Below are 22,752 nucleotides of genomic sequence, written 5' to 3'. Positions count from 1 at the left end.
ATAATCACACTTTTTTTGCACTCACTCACGAACACTTTCATCCTCATTTAAGGCATACACAACAAACACATCTCTCATCCTGACAATTACATGCCATGGTCGCTGTGGACTGGTATAGTCAAATATTGCATTATTGCAAAAACAACTACAGTAATCGTAGTAATCGTAGTGGTATTTCTTCTTCGTTACCCTCTAATGGACAAATTCCTACATTCCTATTTACGAGTTCTGAGTTCAGTGAATTCTTTCGCATGTTGCCTGATTAAGGACCCTTCTTCTGTTAACAGCAAAACTGTAGTTTTCACAGGGCTCTTCTCTGTTTAGAATTGAATAATTATACCTATCACATAGATTAAGCCTGCTTTGGCTGGAGTTATACAAAAGAAATAGGCCCAACCAAAGAGACCCTAGTATATTAAAAAAATTAAAATAACTCTTAGTCTCTGGGAAGAACACAGCAACAGGAATATACAATCACTTAGCTATTGCAGGATTGGATCCAAACGCCATTCATCCTCAAGCTAGCGCATGCATTGTAGTGAAACTTACTTCTTTGGTTCAAGTAGGTAGCTGTGTTGGTCTGACACAGTCAAAATAAATAAATAAATTGTCCAGTAGCACCTTAGAACAAACTTAGTTGGTCTCTAAGGTGCTACTGGACAATTTATTTATTTATTTTTACTTCTTTGGATTACTTATAAAGTACTTTACAGGAGGCTGCCCTTGAAGAATGCTAAATTCAGACGAGACCAGTAGGATATATCATATTGTTTACCTCCACCGGCCCCAAAACAGCTTCCAGATTCAATTCATGGTGTTGACATTAGCTGTTGATGCGCATAATGGCCTAGAACCAACTGGTATGTCAGGAATTATCTCCCAGATATGTAAGCTTTTGAGAACTCCTGCCAGCTTCTAAGGCTCTTCTTGCTGTTCCTCCACCTTATGAATTTTGTTTGGTGGGAACAGGAGCAATGGCGTTTTCAACTTTGGAACAAATCGTGAAACAACCTTCCTACAGACATGCATGTGTGCCTTTGGTTGCCAGCTTTTAAGTGTGCTCTGAAGGACAGTTTATTTTCAACTAGCACTTTTTAGCTGGCATCTGCTCATTAGTGTGCTTACTATTTCTCTTATTGTTTTGGTATCTATCTGGAATCTTATTGTATCTTAATTAATTTTGTTGTTATATTTCTGCTTTTTAAATCATGCTGTATTTCGTTGCATTATAATCTGCATTCCACAGAATTCTGACTGCAATACAATATATAAGAAATAAAAGAAGCATTCAAAATGCAATTTACAACAATATGAATATTTAATACAAACTTGCTACCGACCACTTGTATGAAGCTCCTGGACCACTGGTAGTCCACGGGCAGCAGCTTGTGAACCCTTGCATTAGGTTATATGTTGCTTTGTAAATCACAGTTTGCATCGGTTACTGGCCTTACTGTTCTCTAACTTGCAGCGCCATGAGAAATATAGCTATGTGAGTGTCACTGACACATATCGGTTGACTGATGTTCATGGTCCTGCATCTCTCTTACTAAACTCTTATATAATTTTCAGATTATAAAACAGATTATTTCCTTTTCCCAAAGTTTCCACACTGTATTTGTGATTTCACACAACGTAAAAGCCACTTTCAGCAATATAACGGAATATAGTACGAGCTTCGCGTTTATTTCCATGTTACTGTATTTTTTGCTCTATAAGACTCACTTTTTCCCTCCTAAAAAGTAAGGGGAAGCGTGTGTGCGTCTTATGGAGCGAATGCAGGCTGCGCAGCTATCTTAGAAGCCAGAACAGCAAGAGGAATTGCTGCTTTTGCTGCGCAGTGATCCCTCTTGCTGTTCTGGCTTCTGGGATTCAGAATATTTTTTTTCTTGTTTTCCTCCGCCAAAAACTAGGTGCGTCTTATGGTCTGGTGCGTCTTATAGAGCGAAAAATACGGTATTTGCTTCCGGGGGGGGGGGGGAATTGTTTGCAAACAACAGGCCTACCTGCAGGTGATAAGACTTGAACCTGGGACCTTTTGTATGGAAAGAATGTGTTCTACTACTGAGCCACAGCCCTTCCCAAAGAACAAACACTTCCACAATCCCAAACATCAAAATAAATTGCTCTCTTATACAAGAAAGTGGCCCCCCAAGACAATATAAAACCAGTCCTGAAAGTCCTACATTGGCTCCCAGTATGTTTCCGAGCACAATTCAAAGTGTGGTGCTGACCTTTAAAGCCCTAAATAGCCTTGGTCCAGTATACCTGAAGAAGTGTCTCCATCCCCATCGTTCAGCCCGGACACTGAGGTCTAACACCGAGGGCCTTCTGGCGGTTCCCTCAATGCAAGAAGTGAAATTACAGGGAACCAGGCAGAGGGCCTTTTTGGTAGTGGCGCCCTCCCATAAGATGTCAAGGAAATAAACAACTATCTAACTTTTAGAAGACCTCTGGCAGCAGCCCTGTTTAGAGAAGTTTTTAATGTTTGATGTTTTATTCTGTTTTAATATTCTGTTGGGAGCCGCCCAGAGTGGCTGGGAAAACCCAGTCAGATGGGCAGGGTATAAATAAATTGTTGTTGTTGTTGTTGTTATACAGTACACTTTCTACAAGCAGGTGTTTATATTTGGGGGGAAATTCTTATAAATAACAGGAAAGAAAGAAAGAAAGAAAGAAAGAAAGAAAGAAAGAAACTATGTCCATTTTTATTGCGTTCATCACCCATCATATAAAAATAAAATGTTACCAATATATCCAGGTACCAGAGTTCCATGGCCTATTTCAGACATACTAAATGAGTGATTCAGTATACTCAGATTTGTTGCATTACACCTATAAAGCACTTCTCAAAAGGAAGGCCTGCCCATCAGGGCAAATGGAACACCACTCCACTAAACTCAGTCTTTCCTCAGACACCCCTCACCCGTCAGTCTGCCTGCTTTCTTGAAACCATCTTGAGGGTGGCATTGGTTTTCAGCTGCCTCCACCTTACTCTTAAGTGTTGCCCATTTAGACCTCAGCAGGGAGGATGCAAACAAAATTAGAACTCCTCCCAATGGGCAACAGCTGCCCTTAATTATGAAAGCTAAGAAACAAAACATTTCTCCCCTCCCTCACCCAAAAGAAAAGAACATATCAGGTGACACTTTTGCAGCGACTGAAAGTTAAAAACTACATTTATTTCTAGCTAGATACGTCCATAGTTATTTCACAGCTCTCTCAGCATTCCCAATTCCTACTCTTTGGGTATGTTCACATTAGCGGCTGAAAATGCAGCAAAACCATTTTCCTCTGCTGAGTTTCAAGCCACATCGGCACAGTGTTGTTCACATCAGAGGAAGGCATGTTCACATAACATGCACGGCGCTTCTGGTTTCCCCTCCCCTGAAAGCCCCTCCCCCTTCCCAAACTATTCATGAGGCTCACCAGCACATGCACACCCATCTGCGCATGCACACTCATCTGCGCATGTGACACAGCCATCTTGAACGTTCACACCATTCTGAAGCATGAAGTGAATGCAGCTTACATTTTGTAGTCAGACTGAAACTGGTTTCATGAAAAAATAACACTTCAAGTAGTAGTTGTTGCCAAGAAACTACAGGATCGATATGGGCTGTGGCCTCAAAATCTAGCTGTGGGAACACACTGGATGCAGAGTAAATGGTAATGTGCACATACCCTGAGTTTACTCATCTGTACATGAAAGACTAATACTTGGAATGTCTTACTTACTGGCGCCAAAACAGAAATAATGGAGCACAAGAAAGAGGCAGAACAGTGTCATTTAAAAGTGTGGCATGATGGTGTTGAATCAGAAACACTAAATTTAAATCCCCACTCAAGTCATGAAGCTCTCCAGGTGGGTGATTTTCAGCCATCTACTTTCTCTCAGCATAGCTGTTCTCTCACATAGTTTTTGTGGTTGTGATATTTTTATCTTAGCTTTCAGACAATGGCAAAACATGCTGGCCCTCAGTTTATTGACAAATGGTGGGATACAAATAAGATAAGTAAAGAAGCACAGGCAACTCATGGCTTCAAAGAAGCACCTGGGAAAGAGGAATTCCATCCCAACCAGAAATAATCATCGAGGTGTGTTTGGAAAAAATGTGAGAGGATAGTCAGAGCTCCTCCCTGAGCTTTAAATTAGAGCCTGTCAAGGGCTATGTTCCACTAATTACTACACCTCACTTGAAGGTTCTCCAAGACTCAGCAGTGGAGCCCATTTCCAGTGCCAAAAATCAGCCAAGGCTACCTTTGTGTGTGTGCAGAGGACATTTTCTTCACCAATTAATCCTCCCAGGATTAGAGTTTGCAGAGTAGAACTGAGGCTTCCAAAAAGACTTGAGTTTTAGAAATTACCTCAGGTCAAATCACAAAGAATACAGGAATGTTTTGAGATGACCCTCCATGCCTGGGACTTAAAATAACCTCAGGAGGATTGGAATCTTCTTTATGTGGAAGAGTCAGGTCTAAAGGACATAAGACTAGCCTTGCTGGATCCGACCCATCTAGTCCTGCATTCTGTGGCCAATCAGATGCCTAGGCACAGTTGCATTTTCCTGCCCATGCTCCCCAGCAACTAATACTCAGCAGCATAATGCCTCCGATAAGAACACTTTGCATCAGGTCACCTAAGGAAGATGCCTTATTCCAAGACTGACCACTGCGCAGCACTGTCTACACAGGCTGGCAGCGGCTGTCTGACACTTCAGGCAGGAAGACTTCCTATTCCTACCTGAAGATGCCAAAGATTGAACCAGAGACCTTCTGCTGGCAAAGCACTTGAGCTACGGCTCTTCTCCCTATGGTTCTGGAGCATAAGGAGTAATAATAATAACAAGTCCCTGCCTCTGGGCACGTGCAGAGCATCTTTCCTTTCCCCGCAAGGGGTTGCTGCAACAGGACCCCACCCAAGGCAATGGATTTCCAAACAGGGTTGAACCCACGGCGCCTCCCCTTTCGAAAAGCCACCTCTTCTTTCCACGCACCCACCTCCCGCTCCAGGGCAGGGCCTCCGCCCCCCACCCCACCCCCAACAAAGCCGGGCCACGATGTCGACTCACCCAGAGTTTTGACGGCGATCTGCCTGGTCAGCGGCGGCGGCAGGTTGATGCAGACCAGATCCACATCCTGGTGCAGCAGGACCTCGTCTATCCGGCTGGTGTAGAAAGGCACGCTCATCTCCTTGGCGAGCTCCTCCGCCTCCTCCGGAGTGCGGCCCCAGAGCGCCTTGACCGCGAAGCCCTCGTCCTTTAGCAGAGGGATGATGACCCGGGCGGTCAGGCTGGTGCCGAACACACCCACCCCGGGCAGCATGGCTGCTGCTGCTGCTGCGGGCGGCTGCCCCTTTCCTCCTCCTCCAATCCTCCTTGCTGCGATCTGCCCCTCCCCTCTCGATGCCTCCCCCCCGCTTTTCCTTTCCTCCTCTTGGCTGGCCCTCCTCCTTTCACGCGGAGCCGCAATAATACGAGCAATGCGGAGTTGCAATGCAAAGGGCGCCCAGTCCCAGCTGCGAACTGCTGCTGCTATTGCTACTGCTGCTGCTGCACCGGGCGAGCGGCGCCCGGTCCCGGCAGCAGCGGCGACGGCTGCCGGCTGTGCCCCTGGCCGCGGGCCCCTGGCGCGCCAGCCGCCTCACCGGCCAAGCATCTGCCTCCTCCTTAGCTCCCCGACGCTGCCCCTCCATAGCCGGATCATCACACGCAGAGCCAAGCCCCGGATTCGTAGCGCTTCCTGGTCTTGCCTGCCTGCCTTGCACACACACATACACACAGAATTAATAAATGAATTCAGCACACGCACAAACGCAACCCCGGCCGCTCGCTCGCTTGCCCGCAAGGCTAGCGCTGCCTCCCTTCACAAGAGCCCTGCACCATCGCTGCGCCGTCCACCACAGGGGCCTCAGAGCAGCCAACAAGTGGCTCGGTGGTCAGGAGGAGGAGGAGGAAGCAGCAGCAGCAGCAGCTCGGCGGGTCTTAATCTTCCTCCTCTGCCATGTTCACCACAATGCGCTCCTGAGCATTGTGAGAATAGGAGGAGTTTGAGCTGTCACCTCCCGTGTGTTCCCTCCGCCTGCAACGCCCTCCCGAGCTCTCCGCGTGCCATTGGCCGCCCATCCGGCTGGGGAGGGCGGCTCGGGCTGCTGGGCTGCTCCTCTCTCCCCCCCCCCGTACCCCCTCCGCCACCGCCGCACCTCTTCTCCTCCTCCTCCTTCTCCCAGAGCTTGCTTGCAAGCGCAGCGCGGAAGAAAATAATGACGAGCCAGCGGCAAGGCAAAACCTGAGCGGCTGCTCCCTTCCTTGCACGCTCGTGGCCGGCTTACGGCAGCATTTGGCTCCGGGCGCCGCCCGCCGCGCCGCAGGAAGGACAGCGAAAGGTCAGGAGGCCATCGCTGCAGCCACAGGGGAGCTGCCGGCCTTTGCTGCAAACACCCGAGGCCGCTGTTGCAAGCCTCTCCCTCGAGGATCAAGGCAAGGCTGGCGTGGACTTAAGCGCGCGGAGCCCTCCCGCCCGCAGAAACACACATTGTCATTCCGCGGAGGAACATTTGGCGCCTTTTTTTTTTTTTTTTTTGCCGTGGTTTGGAATAAGGTGAAAAGACTCCTTTAAAAAACAAAACAAAACACCAGGCCTTCTGTAATTTAACAACAACAACTTTACGGTTGTTTTAAAATAAGTTTCAGTGCTATTTCTTGAAAGTCTGAGGTTGTCGTTTTTCTCTCTGCTTTTGCATTATTTATTCTTGTTTTTAAGATTTATAGTTGTATTTTTGTTGTTGTTGTAAGATGCCCACAGAAGGGTCGTTGGAGGGCAATTAAACAATGAAAGGAGGATAATTTCTAGTCTCAGGCAAGACTGGAGAATCCTGTCATTAAATTAACCCAGTTTCACCATATTGGAAGTAACCAGAAATTGGTCACAAATGGGCATCGTTGTAATGATGGGAGTGTTTGTTGCAAAAAAGGGACTCGCAAAACCTGCTCCATATTTCATGCAATTCTCAGGCTCTGGAATCAGAGATTTCTGACTTAAAAAGACCAGTGACACACATTTTCTCACCTTCCTATTATTAAATGCAGGTAGGAAAATGTAATATTGGAAGGAGCCTTTAGAAAACGTCAGGAATAAGTTACTTTTCTAAATTCACTATATTCTGTTAATCCAGATGCAATGTTACCAATTTGAAGTGGCTGTGATCTTTGTATTTCCCTTCTCCTCCTGCCCCCCACCCCACTTAACAATAATGGATGCTTCCTCATATGAGCTTATTTTGCTAACAGGAAGGTCGGCAGTTCGAATCCCCGCGACGGGATGAGCTCCTGTTGCTCAGTCCCTGTTCCTGCCAACCTAGCAGTTCAAAAGCACATCAAAGTGCAAGTAGATAAATAGGTACTGCTCCTGCGGGAAGGTAAACGGTGTTTCCATGCGCTGCGGCTTAGTCATGCTGGCCACATGACCCGGAAGCTGAACGCCAGCTCCCTTGGCAAATAAAGCAAGATGAGCGCCACAACCCCAGAGTTGTCTGCGACTGGCCCTAACGGTCAGGGGTCCCTTTACCTTTACCTAATTGAGATATATTGCAAAGGGGTTATTGACAACAGGCTTCTTTGACTTAGCAGATTTCCCTCAAAAATGGTAAATCCAGATTAAATGAGGGAAGAGAAGTAAAATGCAGGCTGGCATTTTTATGACAACAATGTCACATGGTTGCTGCAAATACAACAACCATCTTGCATGCATGAGGAGCACCAGTCTCAACAGTAAACCCCTGTGGAAGCACCCCATAAATTTAGGTGCAATTCCTAGTTTTTAAAAATTGAAACACTACATCAGAAATATTTTTAGATTCTAACATGAAAGGCATGCTGGAATGTGACTGGTAGGTTCCAATAAATGTGGGCAGTTCAGCTCTTTGCCACTTTAGCAAGCTACCTCACAAAGCATATTTACCTGTTCATTGCCTTCCTTACAGCAGCTCACATATCTGCCTATCCCCTCAGAACCTGTGAGAAGCTATTTCTCAGCCTCCCACTTCATCTAAACCAGGCATAGGCAATCTGCCCTCCAGATGTTTTCGGACTACAACTCCCATCATCCCTGACCACTGGTCCTGTTAGCTAGGGATGATGGGAGTCTCAAAACATCTGGAGGGCCGAGTTTGCCTATGCCTGATCTAAACCCTCTTCATGGTACTCCTCTTAGGCCTCTATCCCTGCTTCCACAAGGCCTCTGCTTCTCGGCCAACTATGGGGCAATCCCCACTGAAGGCCCTTTTACCTACAAGGCATCACTAGTGGTTTTTTTCACAAATCCAATCACCACTTGGGGTTCATGTTGTATAAAACGGAATAAAACATGTAATCTCATTTGATTATAACCTGATTCTGTGCCACACGCGTTAGGAAACATAATAAAATGTAGGAGAGGTTTAAGTCACGTGTACTGTCTTTACCATGCAACACACATCACTACAATTATTGCCTAGCAAGGAAGGAGTGCTTGAAAGATCACCTTGTATCAGGTAAGTGCATGCACACCTGTGAAGAAGTGTTTAAAGACAAGGCGCTGTTAGGAATTCAGAGTGCACAGATTATCTCATTTGCCCATAAAATGCACAGAGGCATGTCTTTGGACAGGTCAACACTGTTCGAAAACACATGCATTATGTCATCTTATTTTGAGAGGGCTATCTCCTTTCGTGTATAAGGTCTTGATCGGTGCTGTTTTTCTAGAAAAACAGGTGCTGGAACTCACCATAAACTCTGCCCTTGTTCTCTTCAAATGGCAATGGCGCCCACCTGAGAGGTGCCAGAACTAAGTTCCAGTGAGTTCCAGCTGAAAAAAAGCCCTGGTCTTGATATCACAAAATTTAGTGAGCAGCACAGAACCCAGATAGTGTGGGAGCAGAACTAGGAGCTGGACTTTTCTATGACAGACAGGCAGTGGGGTGGGGGGACTGAATTCAGCAGCCACTGCATTCAAACTTGGTAAGAGTTAAGGAACCTTCTCTTAAGGTAATGGCACCTGACACTAGTACTGCTTCATTATATTAACAAGTGCATATTGTCTAAAGTTTGGTGGGAGTGCGAGGAAGTAGGAACTCTTATTTCACTTGTGGACTTTCCCGGGCATCCACAGATTCTGGATGGAAGCATTTAACTTCACGGGTAACCGGGCAAATGGTTGTTATGGGTCCAACACCAGCACTGTTGTCACTTTCAGAAACGCAAAAAGGAGAACTAGTGCGTGAAGATCTGATTGTGTTTTGTGTTGGTAGCTGCTCTAGCAGAAATGGCATGATGCTGGAAGACAGCAGGCTTTTCAGTAAAGGTTTGGCTTTCCAAGCACACTTTACACAAGATGCTTACGCAGCACCAGAGAGCCAGCAGAGAACCTAAAGTGAAGGACAGATTTGCAGATACTTGGATGCTTTTCATAATGTATGTTGGCAAAGGTGCCCCCGCATTGATCCCACCTTCTGTACATGGTACACTAAGGAGAGAAGTTTGTTAGTGCTTCGGTGTCTTGCAACAGAAGTGTGCACTCGAGGAGGAAAACAGGAAACGTGACAAGAACGCCAGTGCTCCAGTGTTTGTTAAAAGTTTTTATAGTTTATTGTTGTAACAGAAAATCCTTATAATAATGGGAGCCATCGTACAGCATTTTAAAATTCTATGCACTTCACATGCATTTTCTTCTTGTAAGCATACAATAATCCTGTAAGGTAAATCAGAATTTTCCTGCCCCATTTTGCAGGTGGGAGAACTGAAGTTTAAAGAGAGCAGCTTGCCTACGGCTATTTGGTTAGTTCATGCCAAGGATGAGATTTGAATCAGAGGCTCTCAATCTCTTAGATTCTTAGACACCATGTTACATCAGCTACCTCCACTCAAAAACCTCATCCCAAGCATCTTTATAGTTGTTTCAGTGAGACTTACTCCCAAGTAAGTATGCAGCATAGGACTGCAGCTCTAGACATTCCTCCCAACTTCTTAAGGAATTTTCCACAATCTCTAGCCTAGATTATTTTTTGACAGGTGTGACTCTCAGAATTGCTATTAAAGATGTGAAAGACTAGGCAGGGAGGAACTGGAAAATTTGGGAATATTTTTTCCCCCCTGGGTCTTCACAATGGACTAAGCTTACTTAAATTTATTGAGTTCAATGGGTCTACTTTGAGTATGACTTGATTGCCTCTCACTCTATTTTAACTGGCTGTTCTAAACTATGCCCAGATATTCCGTGGCCAGTTGCCCTTTAAATAATATAAAATAATTTATCATGAGAAGGTAAAAGCAAAACCAAATATATTCAGTCAATTGTGCTCACATTTTAACATCATACCAATACAAGGACATAAAAAATGAAGTAATGCGATGTCTCTGATTTTTCATTCTGTTCTGTCAGTATAATGTCACCAGGTTTTTTTCTCTTTTTCTTATTACAGTATAGCAAATCATTTTACTACATATTAAGTAGAGGTCAACTGACCAAATAATATAATTTCATTTTTAGGTAGACTAGGATAGTATCAAAAATGAAAGGTGAAAACTCTCTTGTCAATTTGCTTCTCTATTTGCCACTGTCCATCCCAGCTCAATAAATTATCCTTGCAACTTTATTTTGTTTCCTTTTGCTTTTATGCATGGCACTGCAAACTTTAGCATACTTTACTGTATTAGTAAATTGGAGGTGTGCCATAGAAAAGCTTGTGACTCCCAAAAAAAGTTCAATATATGGAAATAAATCTCACAGCAATTCAAACAAGCAAATCCTATGAATAGCATGAGCTAGTTTTTCTTGTCCTCATTTTTGGACAAGGTAAAAACAAGCAGTAGACGATTACACATGTCAAAGGAATCTCTTTAACCCATTCCATGTTTTCCAGCCTAAGCTAAACTTAGGAGCATTTTTATAGTCAACTGCACTGACGTGGTTCCACTGAATCCTTAAAACGAAGAACCAAGGTTTAACTTGATGAAACACAATTTTCTCAATTACCAGTTGAGCACTGGAAGGTCCAGCTCAGAGGGGCAGCCTACACACTGCCAGCTGGCTTTTCTGCTTCATACCAAGGGAAAGCAGGAGGTGGAGGGACAGGTTGGGCATGTATGACCCCACTGTCTCTCCACGTTAACTCAATTGCATGAAGAGTAATGCCTGAACCGAGCTTTCAAATGACCCAACCCACAGCAACGACATCACACCCATTGGTGTGGACAGAATATAAAGGTAAAGGGACCCCTGACCATTAGGTCCAGTCGTGACCGACTCTGGGGTTGCGGCGCTCATCTCGCTTTATTGGCCAAGGGAGCCGGCATACAGCTTCCGGGTCATGTGGCCAGCAGGACTAAGCCGCTTCTGGTGAACCAGAGCAGTGCACGGAAACACCGTTTACCTTCCTGCCGGAGTGGTACCTATTTATCTATTTGCACTTTGACGTGCTTTCGAACTGCTAGGTGGGCAGGAGCAGGGACCGAGCAACAGGAGCTCACCTCGTCACGGGGCTTCGAACCGCCGACCTTCTGATTGGCAAAGTCCTAGGCTCTGTGGTTTAACCCACAGCGCCACCTGCGTCCCAATGGACAGAATATAGTGGGATGTAAACGCTTTCCAATAGTGTAGGAAGTCAAGCTGTGTACACACTCCTGTCTAATCTCAGTGGCGGACCTTCGGGTCTCAAATTTCAGTGGCACCCTCTGCAATGCCAAAATTTGTCACACCACTTCTATTCTACCTCATAGTTATGGAGCCCCCTGTGGCACTCCAAGGCTCTGTTCCCAGTGAGACCGAACCAATTGCGCTCCCCTAAACCCACCTCTGCTACTCTATATCTTGTGCACTCCCACGGCTGGTTCAGAAGTGGTGTACACAATCCCTATCTACCCTGGTGTATCTTAGGAAAAACTGTGTTTTGATGTGTTTCCCCCACAAACGAGGTTCAATCCAGATTGAGAAAACGAATGACCTATCTGTGTTTTAAGCCTGTATTGTGTACACAGCCTCTGTTGCAATTCTGATTGTAGTTTGCTGTGGAAAAGTTTACAATGGTAGTGGCTAGGAGTTACCTGTCCAGAAGCAATCAAAATTCACTTTTAAGTTTAACCCATAAAATACTTTATTTATTTGCATGCATCAATCAGCGCATCAAGATCTCAAAGGGAAATGTTGATGAGATCAATTTGATGAGGGTACAGTTTTAAAAAATGCATTTCTCTCTAGAAAGAGAGAGACACGTATCACACTTATCGCACTACTTTCTGTATCTCTTATTTCTTAAAGCTCACCTAGAATCTTTTTCAACAACAGGCACATAGTATTATATAATCTACTCTGCAGCTTTTAAAAGATGGCAGTTTGCGTGAAATCCACAGAGCTAGTTGGAAGACACGGGTGAAATTAGAGCAAATGGAATTATTTGGAATTCAATAATGTGCTAAATTTCATGTCTAAACATGCTGGCATCCCTCAGTTCAAAGTGAATTTTGTTGCAAACCAGTTTGTAATTGCATGGTTTCTCATCATCTTGCCTGAGTTTATGCAATCCCGAGAACCGTGGCTTTTACATGACACTAATTGTGATTCAGAGATAGAGAAACTGGTGATTCAGATCTGTCTGGTTCTCCCACATACAGACTTTACTGAGTCACCGTTAGTTATAATGTTTGCTGCATCTACAAAGGATGTAGAGGCTGAGACCTTGATTCCGTGAAGCTTTCAGTTTCAGACTAAAAGGAATCTGTTCCTTTTTGTAATCTCCCTGTTCATTTCAATATCACTTTGACTACATTTCTGTAGGGACACCATACAATGCTATTGTTCTGTCTTGTAAATAGAACAGCTATTAACATGTATTGTATTATATTAAATGTTCCAGCATGCAAGAGTGTCCTATTGCAAAGGATTATACATTCTGCATGTACCTGCAGAGTGCTCAATAACTGTGTTTATGATGGGGAAATTATTAGGTTCGGCAGATCTAAACGCACATGCTTATCGAGTGATGAATAATAGGTATTAATTTCGTAATTAGCAGCTTCAATTTTCTCATTATAAACTCAAATGAATAGTGGCTAACATTGAGCCTTGTGCCAGGACTCAATGGTGCAGTTCAGACTTCACAATGGCAGGATTCAGTCTAGTAGGGTTGCCATACATCTGAAATTTCCTGAACGCTGCTGGAATACAGCAGTCAGTAACAGTGTGCCCAGGTGGAAAAGGCTGAGATGTCCGGGAAAATCCGGACTTATGGCAGCCCCTGTTGGAAGCCTAAATTTTGGCAAATTTACTTTAAAATAGTTCAAGAACATGAGTTCAGCGGAGCCAGCGTGGTGTAGTGGTTAAGAGAGGTGGACTCGTAATCTGGTGAACCGGATTCGCTTCCCCGCTCCTCCACATGCAGCTGCTGGGTGCCCTGGGGCTAGTCACACTTCTCTGAAGTCTTTCAGCCCCACTCACCTCACAGAGTGTTTGTTGTGGGGGAGGAGGGGAAAGGAGAATGTTGGCCGCTTTGAGACTCCTTAGGGCAGTGATAAAGCGGGATATCAAATCCAAACTCCTCTTCTTCTTCTTCTTTTTCTTCTTCTTTGGGGAAAACAAAACAAAAAGCTAAACTGTTGTGTCTGGATTTTCACTTTTTGAAATATGGTAACCCTAGTCTCGCCTCTCCTGTATTTAGCTTGTCAAGAGAGGTGCTGGATTGAACTGGCTTGGGAAGAGATTGGCAGACAGGCCTTTATTTATCTAATTTAAACTTCAGTGGGTCTACTCTGAGTACCACCCTAAGTAAAATAAGCATAAGATGCGTGTTACTTGTGTAGAATAAAACAGTATAGAATAGTTACCTGTATAGAATAAAAACGCACACTGATTTGAAATCAGAGGCCACCAAGTAACCATTATGGAACACTTCCGAGAATGCCCTGCGATCTATCTCTGGGATTAGAAAATCTGTGGCCCTGCAGACGTTGTTGGATTCCCAGCTTCCATCAGCTCCGGCCAGCAAAGTCTACTGTCTGGGATTATGGGAATTGAGGTCCAACATCTGGAGGGTCACATGTTCCCAATCACTGATATATATAAAAGTTTGTGTATCAGCAGGTTTTGGATGGTATCCAATGCACTCATTGCATTAGCACAATAATTTACTTCTGCACAACAGAACTCTCCCCTCTCCTCCTCCCTCATCCTCCCTGAAGCTGCTCTGGATAGTTGAGGGAACCCCCAGAACAGACTAAGCGGGTGCACGGGGAAGGAGAAGTTCTCCTGCACAAGTGCAAATCCACACCACACAGTCAAAGCACTCTTATACCACTTCAGCAGCCATGGCTTCCCCCAAAGAATCCTGGGAACTGTAGTTTGTTGAGGGTGCTGAGAGTTGTTAGGAGAATCCCTCACAGAACTACAATTCCCAGCACTCATGGAACTACAATTCCCAGCACTGGCAAAAGCCTATCTCAGCCATTCATAAGTAATTGGCATTCAGCATAAATTTACAGTGTTTATCAGATAAATCCCTTTTCAAGTTTTCAATAACTTCGAATAGCTTATTGACACACTTCCAAACCCATCAACAGCCTCCCTGGATGAGTGAAAACTTTCAAAACATACGGTATCAAAAATTCTAGTACCTTGTGAGCGCAACAATGGTGAAGCATTAAAACAAACCGGAGAACAAAAGAAGGTTGATCTTGAGAGCCTGGGTCATTAAATTATGATGTGCTGTATATCGATCCCTTCTCCTTACGGCTTTTGACACCAGTCCTACAGACCTCTGCAACCGGGCAAGGTGCCACTGAGTGTCTCTGTCTGAGTCAGTGGCGCTGCAGACCAGAATCCTATTTTTGTTTTGTTTTTTTGTTTTGTTTAACTTGCAGCTCTAAATGCAGATATGTCCACAAGTATTTCATTTCTTCGAGAAACATACATTTCTCTGTCAATATTCACTGTACCACTGGAAGTATGCGATGGCTGCTAAGGTAAACAGCTTTATTCTTCAAGAAGAAAGAAAGAAAAGACAAGATGGCAGTAGCTCTACTCAGGTGTTGTTTGTGTGAATGGCAAGGTGAGCAGAAAGAGGCTGCAGAAGGACACCTGCTCCCAACATGGCCTGCTTCTTATGCAGGCCCAGCCCTCCCATCTGAGTGAGACTGTTGCCCTGAGTGGCAGAGGTTGGGGAAGGAAGAAATGGCAGCATAGCCTGCCCTGTTGCCCTCTATGGAGCCTTCAGTGGTGGCAATGGTGGACACCGTCCAATCAGCAATGTTGGAATCGCCCTTCAGGGGGAAAGGGCTGTAGTGCAGTGATAGAGAACCTGCTTTGCATGCAAGAAGTCCCTGCTATCAATCCCTAGCATCTCCAGGTAGGACGAAAAAATATTCTCTGTCAGACACCCTGGAGAGCTACTAATAGTCAGTGCAGACAATAGTGAGCTAGGCTCAGTATTGGTTTGACTAACATACCCTCCAAGTGTACCAATTGTCCTGGAATTACGAAAGCCGTCCCGGCTTCTGATTTGATCCTGGAATCTCCCTATTTCCCCTGTTGGCAGGGTGAGAAATGTCCCTATTTTCATCCAAGGAATGTCAGAAGGTATGGACTAAGTATAAGGCAGCTTCCTGTATTCCTGCCAGCTCCTTCAGCTTCTGTACTGTACGTGGCATGGGGTGTCCTTCGCCTCAGGCAGCAAAATGTCATGGGCCCGCTTCCCAGCACTTTTGCTGCGGGGAACCTTTTTCCTCACAATTTAGAACAGGGGAAGATTGGGGATCTAAATCACATGGGAAGTCTACACGAGTAGAGAAAGTTCCCCAGTGCAGAAGTTAAACTCAAACATGCAAGCAGCTAGTCTGATTATGGAAGCAGCATTCAAGTTATGGCCCCACACCGCTTTGTACTCATGTTGACTCTTCCAAGTGAGTAACGCTTACACGCTACACAGATCTATTGATGGCTGTTAGTGACGAGGGCATCCTTTGTCTGCATGCAAAGACAAGAGGGCTCTGACTACCGGATGCTGGTAATTAACAGCTGAGGAGGAAAATAAAGATGAAGCCTGCCTTGTGAATCTTCCTTATGCATCGATAAAGCCTGTTTTGTGAATCTGAGGCATCTTCCAGCAGGCAAGGATCTGAGCTCATCGGGCGACTGCTCTAGCACAGAGTGACAGTTCTGATGTTCTTAGATTGGACTAGATCAGGGCTTGCCAAGCTATTTGGACAGTGTTATGTATTGGGTTTAACACATTTTATGTTACAAGGCGTGTTCTAACCAATCGTAGAAGCGTTGGTAGACAAACATTCTAATGGTAAGTAAGCGCATGCTCATTCAACTGTCAACTGTCAACGGTCAGTTCATGCTCGGGATTATTATTGTGTTGTCCAGTCAGTTTGGTTCTTCTGTTCTTACTGGACCAGCCCTTGCATGTGAAGGACATTGCTGCTGCAACCACAAAGGATAGGCTGTTGTCCCGCGTCTCGGACTGGGTGGGGAGGGGGTGGCCTGGGAAGCCGGGTCCAGAATTTTCATGCTACACAGCCCGCAAATACAAGCTGTCTACTCACCGAGGATGCATGCTATGGGGTAGCTATGTCATAGTCCTCCCACCCCCCATTAAGGAAAAAAGTATTAGAAGGGCTGCATGCATCTCACCCGGGGATCGTCCAGATGAAGGCATTGGCCCGTAGCTATGTGTGGTGGCCAGGCATAGATGCGGAGATAGAGGGCTGGGTGAAACATTGCGAGCCCTGCCAGGTCTCCTGGCCGGATCCACCTACAGTCCTGGGAGTCCACACAGTCCCCATGCTCTCGGGTGCACGTGGATTTAGCAGGGCCTTTTCAGGGCCAACACTTCCTAATAGTGGTTGATTCTCAGTCCAAGTGGCTCAAGGTGGTGCCGACCTCAACTGTGTCTGCTAGAGTGAATATAAACGCGCTCAGGAAGCTATTTGCAACACACGGCTTGCCAGACACACTGGTGAGTGATAATGGGACCACTTTTACTTTGGCGGAATTCAAGGAATTTGTAACCAAGAATGGAATCCGCCACATTTGTTCCGCTCCTTTTCACCCGGCCACTAACGGCCAAGCTGAACACATGGTCCGTTCTACCAAAGATGCACTTAGACGCATAGTTCATGGAGACTAGACTCTCCGGTTAGTGGAGTTCTTATTGGCCCAACACATCACCTCAAGTGCAGTGACTGGCCGGAGCCCGGCAGAGTTGCTTATGGGGAGGAGGCTCACTACCCTCCTTGGTCGTATGCACCCTGAGTGGGCTCTTGAGCAACGGCCATCCACTGTGGTGTGGGGGGCTCCAGGAGGGTTCTCCCCGGGGGACACTGTGTACATTTGAAACTATAAGCCTGGACAGGGTTGGGTCCCTGGTATCATTGTCCACTGTACAGCTCCAGTTTCCTACAAGGTAGGGTTGGAGGGGGAACTGGTTTGGAAGAGACACCTTGACCAGATCAGCCAGGGCACCTCCGAACACGGAACTTCAAGCGGAACCAGAGGACAGAGAAATGGGTACTTCGGGAGATTCTGTGCCCAGACCAGGGTGGGAACCAGACAGGTTGCCGGTGACTGAGTTACCCCAGCAGGGCGACTTCAGGCCAGACTCCTCAGTGGCTCTACTGGCAGTGACCCCTTCAGAGTCGGCCTTGCTGACCACCCCACTCGGACCGCAGGTAACAGAGGAACCTCCTGGATCACCCACTTGGGCACAGGAACCATGACGGTCCCAGCAGGAGCAGAAAAGGCTGGCAAACCTTGATGACTATGTTTGTTCCTTTTGTTAGGAGGTTGGGGGGAGGAGTGTTATGTACTGGGTTTAACACATTTTATGTTACAAGGTGCGTTCTAACCAATCATAGAAGCGTTGGTAGACAAACATTCTAACAGCAAGTAAGCGTATGCTCTTTCAACTGTCAACTGTCAACGGTCAGTTCATGCTCAGGATTATTATTGTGTTGTCCAGTCAGTTTGGTTCTTGTGTTCCTATGAGTAAGCTGTTGTCACTGACAAATGCTGAATAAACTTAGTTGAGGAACTTATACTGCCTTGGGCTTCTGACTTTTCCCAAACATTTAATAGACAGTGGGCACATTTGGGATTTTGAGAAAGTGCCATGGGGCCAGTAATGAAATGGCTGGTATGCAGGTGTGGCAGAACACAAAATGGCTACCATGGAGTTATGTAGGAGAGGTCAACCTCTCCTACATAACTGAGTGGGAAAAGCAGCTACTCAAAAGCTTTTGTAGGCACTGTTGGGCACATTGGTGCCCAAGCATACTGCACTGACAAACCTGGGCTAGAATGACGGAATGACCTTTAGCTTTCTAGAGGGGGGAATTTTGGCAGGTAATGACGGTCCGTCAGGAGACACACAAGTTACACCAGCTGAAATTCCCTCTTCTACACCACCACCGAATTGTGCCTTGGCATCAGGACATCTTCTGTGTAAAAATTCAGCATGTTGGCTGTGAAATTTATTCAATTTATTTTGCAATTCATTTTTAAATATTTTTATCCCGCCTTTCTGTTTAAATAAATGCTCAAAGCAGTTTACTATTTAGTCAGCATATTAAAACAACACTAAAATCCAAAAAACCAATAGTGACAGAAAGAAGCAGCGGTGGATCAAACACTCCAACTAATATAAATATCTTAAACAAGATTGATGCTATACTAACATTTTAGCTCTGCTTATATCACTTTGAAAAAAATTAATCCCATGAAATGGAGCTCTGAAGCCAAGAATAATTCGTAATGCAGCTAGTTTTTCAGTGTCACAATGCTACATTTTCATTCAAGACAGCAACTTATACTTTGAGAGTATAAGTTTAAACAAGACAATTAAGGCTAGGTTGACCTTTGTGAGCTGCCTTTGTCCAAACCTCCCTTCATTGCGGCTGCATTAAGCCTGGGGTAGGAAAGAAATGGAGAGATTAACATAATTAGCTCTCATTTAATAAGGTTGTTTAATTGGCCAATCCTTTTTCTTTCCTAGCTTCAGCCTCATTCTCCATTGATATACAGAGGAATTCTTTCTTTCTCTTTTAATTGCCCTTTAGAAACAGGAAGGAGCTGGTACTGTTGTAATTATTTTGATCGCCTTGTAATGTCAGCCTTGCAATAAATTGAAGACTATCTGGGATTCTGAGCCAACACCCTTCCACCTTGCAGTAACAAATTCAGATTCTTCTCTAGGCAAAAATAATGGCAACAAATCATACTTGTGACAACAAGCTACAGTACTTATACACTGGCAATAACTTCGCATGGCTAAATGTTACCTAGGGGTTAGGGCTTGAAAAATATTTAGAATATGAAGCTGCAGGCCTCAGATTTTTTTAGGTACTCAGATGACATTAATGCCAACAAAACTCCAAACAATATTGTACACCATCTCTGCGTAGTTCAGTGTGCATTATATCCATTCTTTCAGTGATGCTTGCAACTAGTAGCTTTGTATTACATATATTTTGGCGCCTGAAACAACAAAGCCTCTCCCTGGAGTACAAATACAATGAGTTGTATCCAATGCTCTCTGTGCATAGTTGTGCTGCCGCAATGGGACTTCCGTTTCCTCTCTTCCTCCATGCCTCTCAACCCTCCAGAGCTGATTTTGGGGGCAAGCAGGGAGCAGAAGCTGTTAATAGTTTCCTTTTCCCTTTAATGACCTGAGGCAGTCATTTCACACTACTTGGTAAGGTGGCCGCGGGGGGGGGGGGTCCAGATTGGCAAACTGCAGTAATTTGGGAGCAGAGCAAATAGCAAAACATAAATCTCCTTGCTTCTGAAAAGTGTAATAGACTGTGTGCTCCTAGTTTCTATGACAGCAAAGCAAGTATGAGAGCAATCTCCGCTACTGCATGTCACACTATTACCTAGGGTGGCTTAGTGAGTAATGGAGATACATCAGTTGAAACACTGCTACACAACTGTTGAGGGTGCAGGGTCCCTGTGCTCTTTTCCACCTGGATATCCAACCACTACCGCATTGTTCTGCCGCCACAATGTTCACCCTGTTTCTTCTGGACCTCTGCACCTCTTTCAGAGTCTATAAGAAGTGGTTCAGGAAGAACCATATGCATGGAGCAACCTTACATGGAGCAGTGAGTTAAATGGATGCTCAGCTCTAATGACAGGGTACCTCAGTGCATGTGAACATGATGCTGCTTTTACTCAAAAATTCCAGCAATGGTCCAGATTCTGAGACTCTGCACAGAAACATCTAGCAACCATCTTAGAGGTATTTAAAAAACAACCACCACCCAGTGGGGACTCTCTTTTTGTGATCAGTTGACAAGCCTAGCTATAGATTTTTAATGTTTTTCAGTTTCTAATGTTTGATGTTTTATTACATTTTTATATATGCTGGATGCTGCCCAGACTGGCTGGGGAAACCCAGCCAGATAGGTGGGGTATAAATAAATAATAATTATAATAATAATTATAATAATTATTAGAAGGGAGCTGAACAATAGCTCATTAGGTGAATTAAGTTGAGATTGAACCTGGAACTCCCTGGATCACACTCTTAACCACGATAAGCAGCTTCGAGTAATTTGAGACAACACAGTTCTCACAGCCCTGAGAACATAATCCTGCATTTCCAAGCATTGTCTAACAATCCAAGGTTCAACTGCGCCAATTTTTGTCTTAGAAACATTTAATGCATTTTCTCCCCACTGTTCTTCAGCAGCCTGTTTATGCTCTTCTTGATGTGGAGCTGAACGCTAATAAAACAGAATTTGGAATCAACTCCTGAGGATGACATGTTTATGAGAGGAAGGGACTAATAAATCTGCCAGACCCTGCAGCCCTGCTAAGGGATAACATTAATTCCATCTCTTTTTCTACAGTGCACCTGATAAACAAGTCCCCTGTGCCTTTGAAGGAACATTACAACCTTTGTTCCAGTGAGGCTCTGCTACTTAGACAGCTAATTGCCTTTCCTGCATGAGTGTTAGGATTCCTTACTTGAGGTTACAAAGCGGATTTGGATTCTGTACCCTCTTCTGGTGCTGGCCATGAAACTGATCTGAATAGTGCTTGTCTGTTAGCATATTTCACATGTAAATACTTGTTGGAGGGTGATGTTTTGTACACACTCTTTCTCTCTCTCTCTCTCTCTATATATATATATCTCATGTTGAAATGAGAAAGTTCAGGAACCAGCCTGCAGTTGGTCATCACTGGATTTACCTTTCCCTGACTCATTCAGGTAATCTAGTTTAAGAGAGCTTCTTAATTCTCTCAGTACAGTGGTACCTCAGGTTACAGACACTTCAGATTACAGACTCCGCTAACCCAGAAATAGTACCTCGGGTTAAGAACTTTGCTTCAGGATGAGAACAGAAATTGTGTGGCAGCGGTGGCACAGCAGCAGAAGGCCCCATTAGCTAAAGTGGTGTCTCAGGTTAAGAACAGTTTCAGGTTGAGAACGGACCTCCAGAACGAATTAAGTTCTTAACCCGAGGGACCACTGTACAGGGAAGTGGCTCCTGAAGATCAGATGGGAGTATGTCCGGGTTAGGGAACCTGTAGCCCTCCAAATGCTGGAGGACAACAGCTCCCATAATGTTGAACTCAAGAGTATATGTTGCAAACCATCATTCCTGAAATTCAATTCCGTTCTCATGTACAAGTTTCTTTAGCCAACAAGCATGTCTTATCGTAACAGCACAATTTATATCCAAGAATTTGAAGCTTAGATTTACATTAATTTTTTATGTTTCATCTGTGTGTTTTTTTAAATTCCATATTAATCCTATCTGAGATAGCAAAGCTTTTTAGCACCCTCTGTCGTCTCAACCTGCAAATGCTAATGCAGATACGATCCACACACAACGTATTATTTTAATGTGTCTGTTCAAACCAGAGCCATACATTTGTCTCTGGAGAGGTCTGCTTGGGGGCTCCTCCCCTAGGCTTGTTGTACCCCATCACTTTTTACCTTTCCCTTTGTTATCCATTCACACTGGCTGCCTCAAATGCAGAAGCGGCTTTAGCCTATCATTTCATGTCATCAGTACAATCATACAGAGACACTGTGTGCTATATGTGCATGTTCAATCTATAGTAGGCTATCAAAATTGTCCACCTGCTTCCCCCAGACTAAAGGTAGCACACTAGCCAGACATTGTGGCCTGCCAACCACATGATAAATCCTTTGGTTTTAGCACCCATGTAATAGTGCAAACCAAAGAATTTTAACCATTCTTATTTTCTGCAATACATAGTTGAGTCATGAGTGAAACAAACCCCTAACAAGACTGAATGGGAGGTGTTTGTTGCTAACATTCAGTTATTCTTCTTCAGGGCAGGGGTCCCAACAACGTTGTTAATTTTTGCTGGTAGAGGTGCACAAAGCGTTTTTCATCATAGGACCACAGTGATAGGAAAGGATCGCTGCTGAATTTCTGTCCATCACACAGCACAGGTCCACATTCTACACACTGGCAATCAGACTAAGGTTTTTGCCTGAGCCTCCACTCTTAATGGATGCATCACACAATTATTTATCCTGTTTATCCTAACTAAAACGTCGGTGTCCCTGTCACACCCAGTATACAAATCACAATTTGAATAGCTTCCCACGTTTTGGGCATTGCACCATTATTCTCAAAGATGTGAAAATGTCTGGTTGAATACCTATGAAAACTTTTTCCCCCATTTGGTTACAAACACTATGAAAACAATTGTTACCTTTAAATCAATCACAACAGAAATGTCAAG

At 44.7% G+C, this 22,752-nt stretch overlaps 1 protein-coding gene across 2 annotated transcripts in view; it reads right to left on the bottom strand.

The window, feature by feature from the left end:
* GFOD1 (Gfo/Idh/MocA-like oxidoreductase domain containing 1) overlaps window positions 1-6,147 on the bottom strand; it is a 45,960-nt gene extending 39,813 nt beyond the window's left edge. For both annotated transcript variants that reach the window (XR_014513384.1, XM_083449573.1), the window contains exon 1: window positions 5,073-6,147. Coding sequence is in view for 1 of the 2 variants with exons in the window: in XM_083449573.1 (XP_083305699.1) it covers window positions 5,073-5,325 (253 nt within the window). In the remaining variant the exon portion in view is untranslated. The remainder of the gene's footprint in view (window positions 1-5,072) is intronic.
* Between the last annotated feature and the right edge of the window lie 16,605 nt (window positions 6,148-22,752).

Source organism: Podarcis tiliguerta (genome assembly GCF_965153285.1).
Source record: "Podarcis tiliguerta genome assembly, chromosome: 7".
Classification (NCBI taxonomy): Eukaryota; Metazoa; Chordata; class Lepidosauria; order Squamata; family Lacertidae; genus Podarcis; species Podarcis tiliguerta.
Note: the sequence above shows the minus strand (reverse complement) of the source record. Positions and strands in the feature narration are given on the sequence as shown.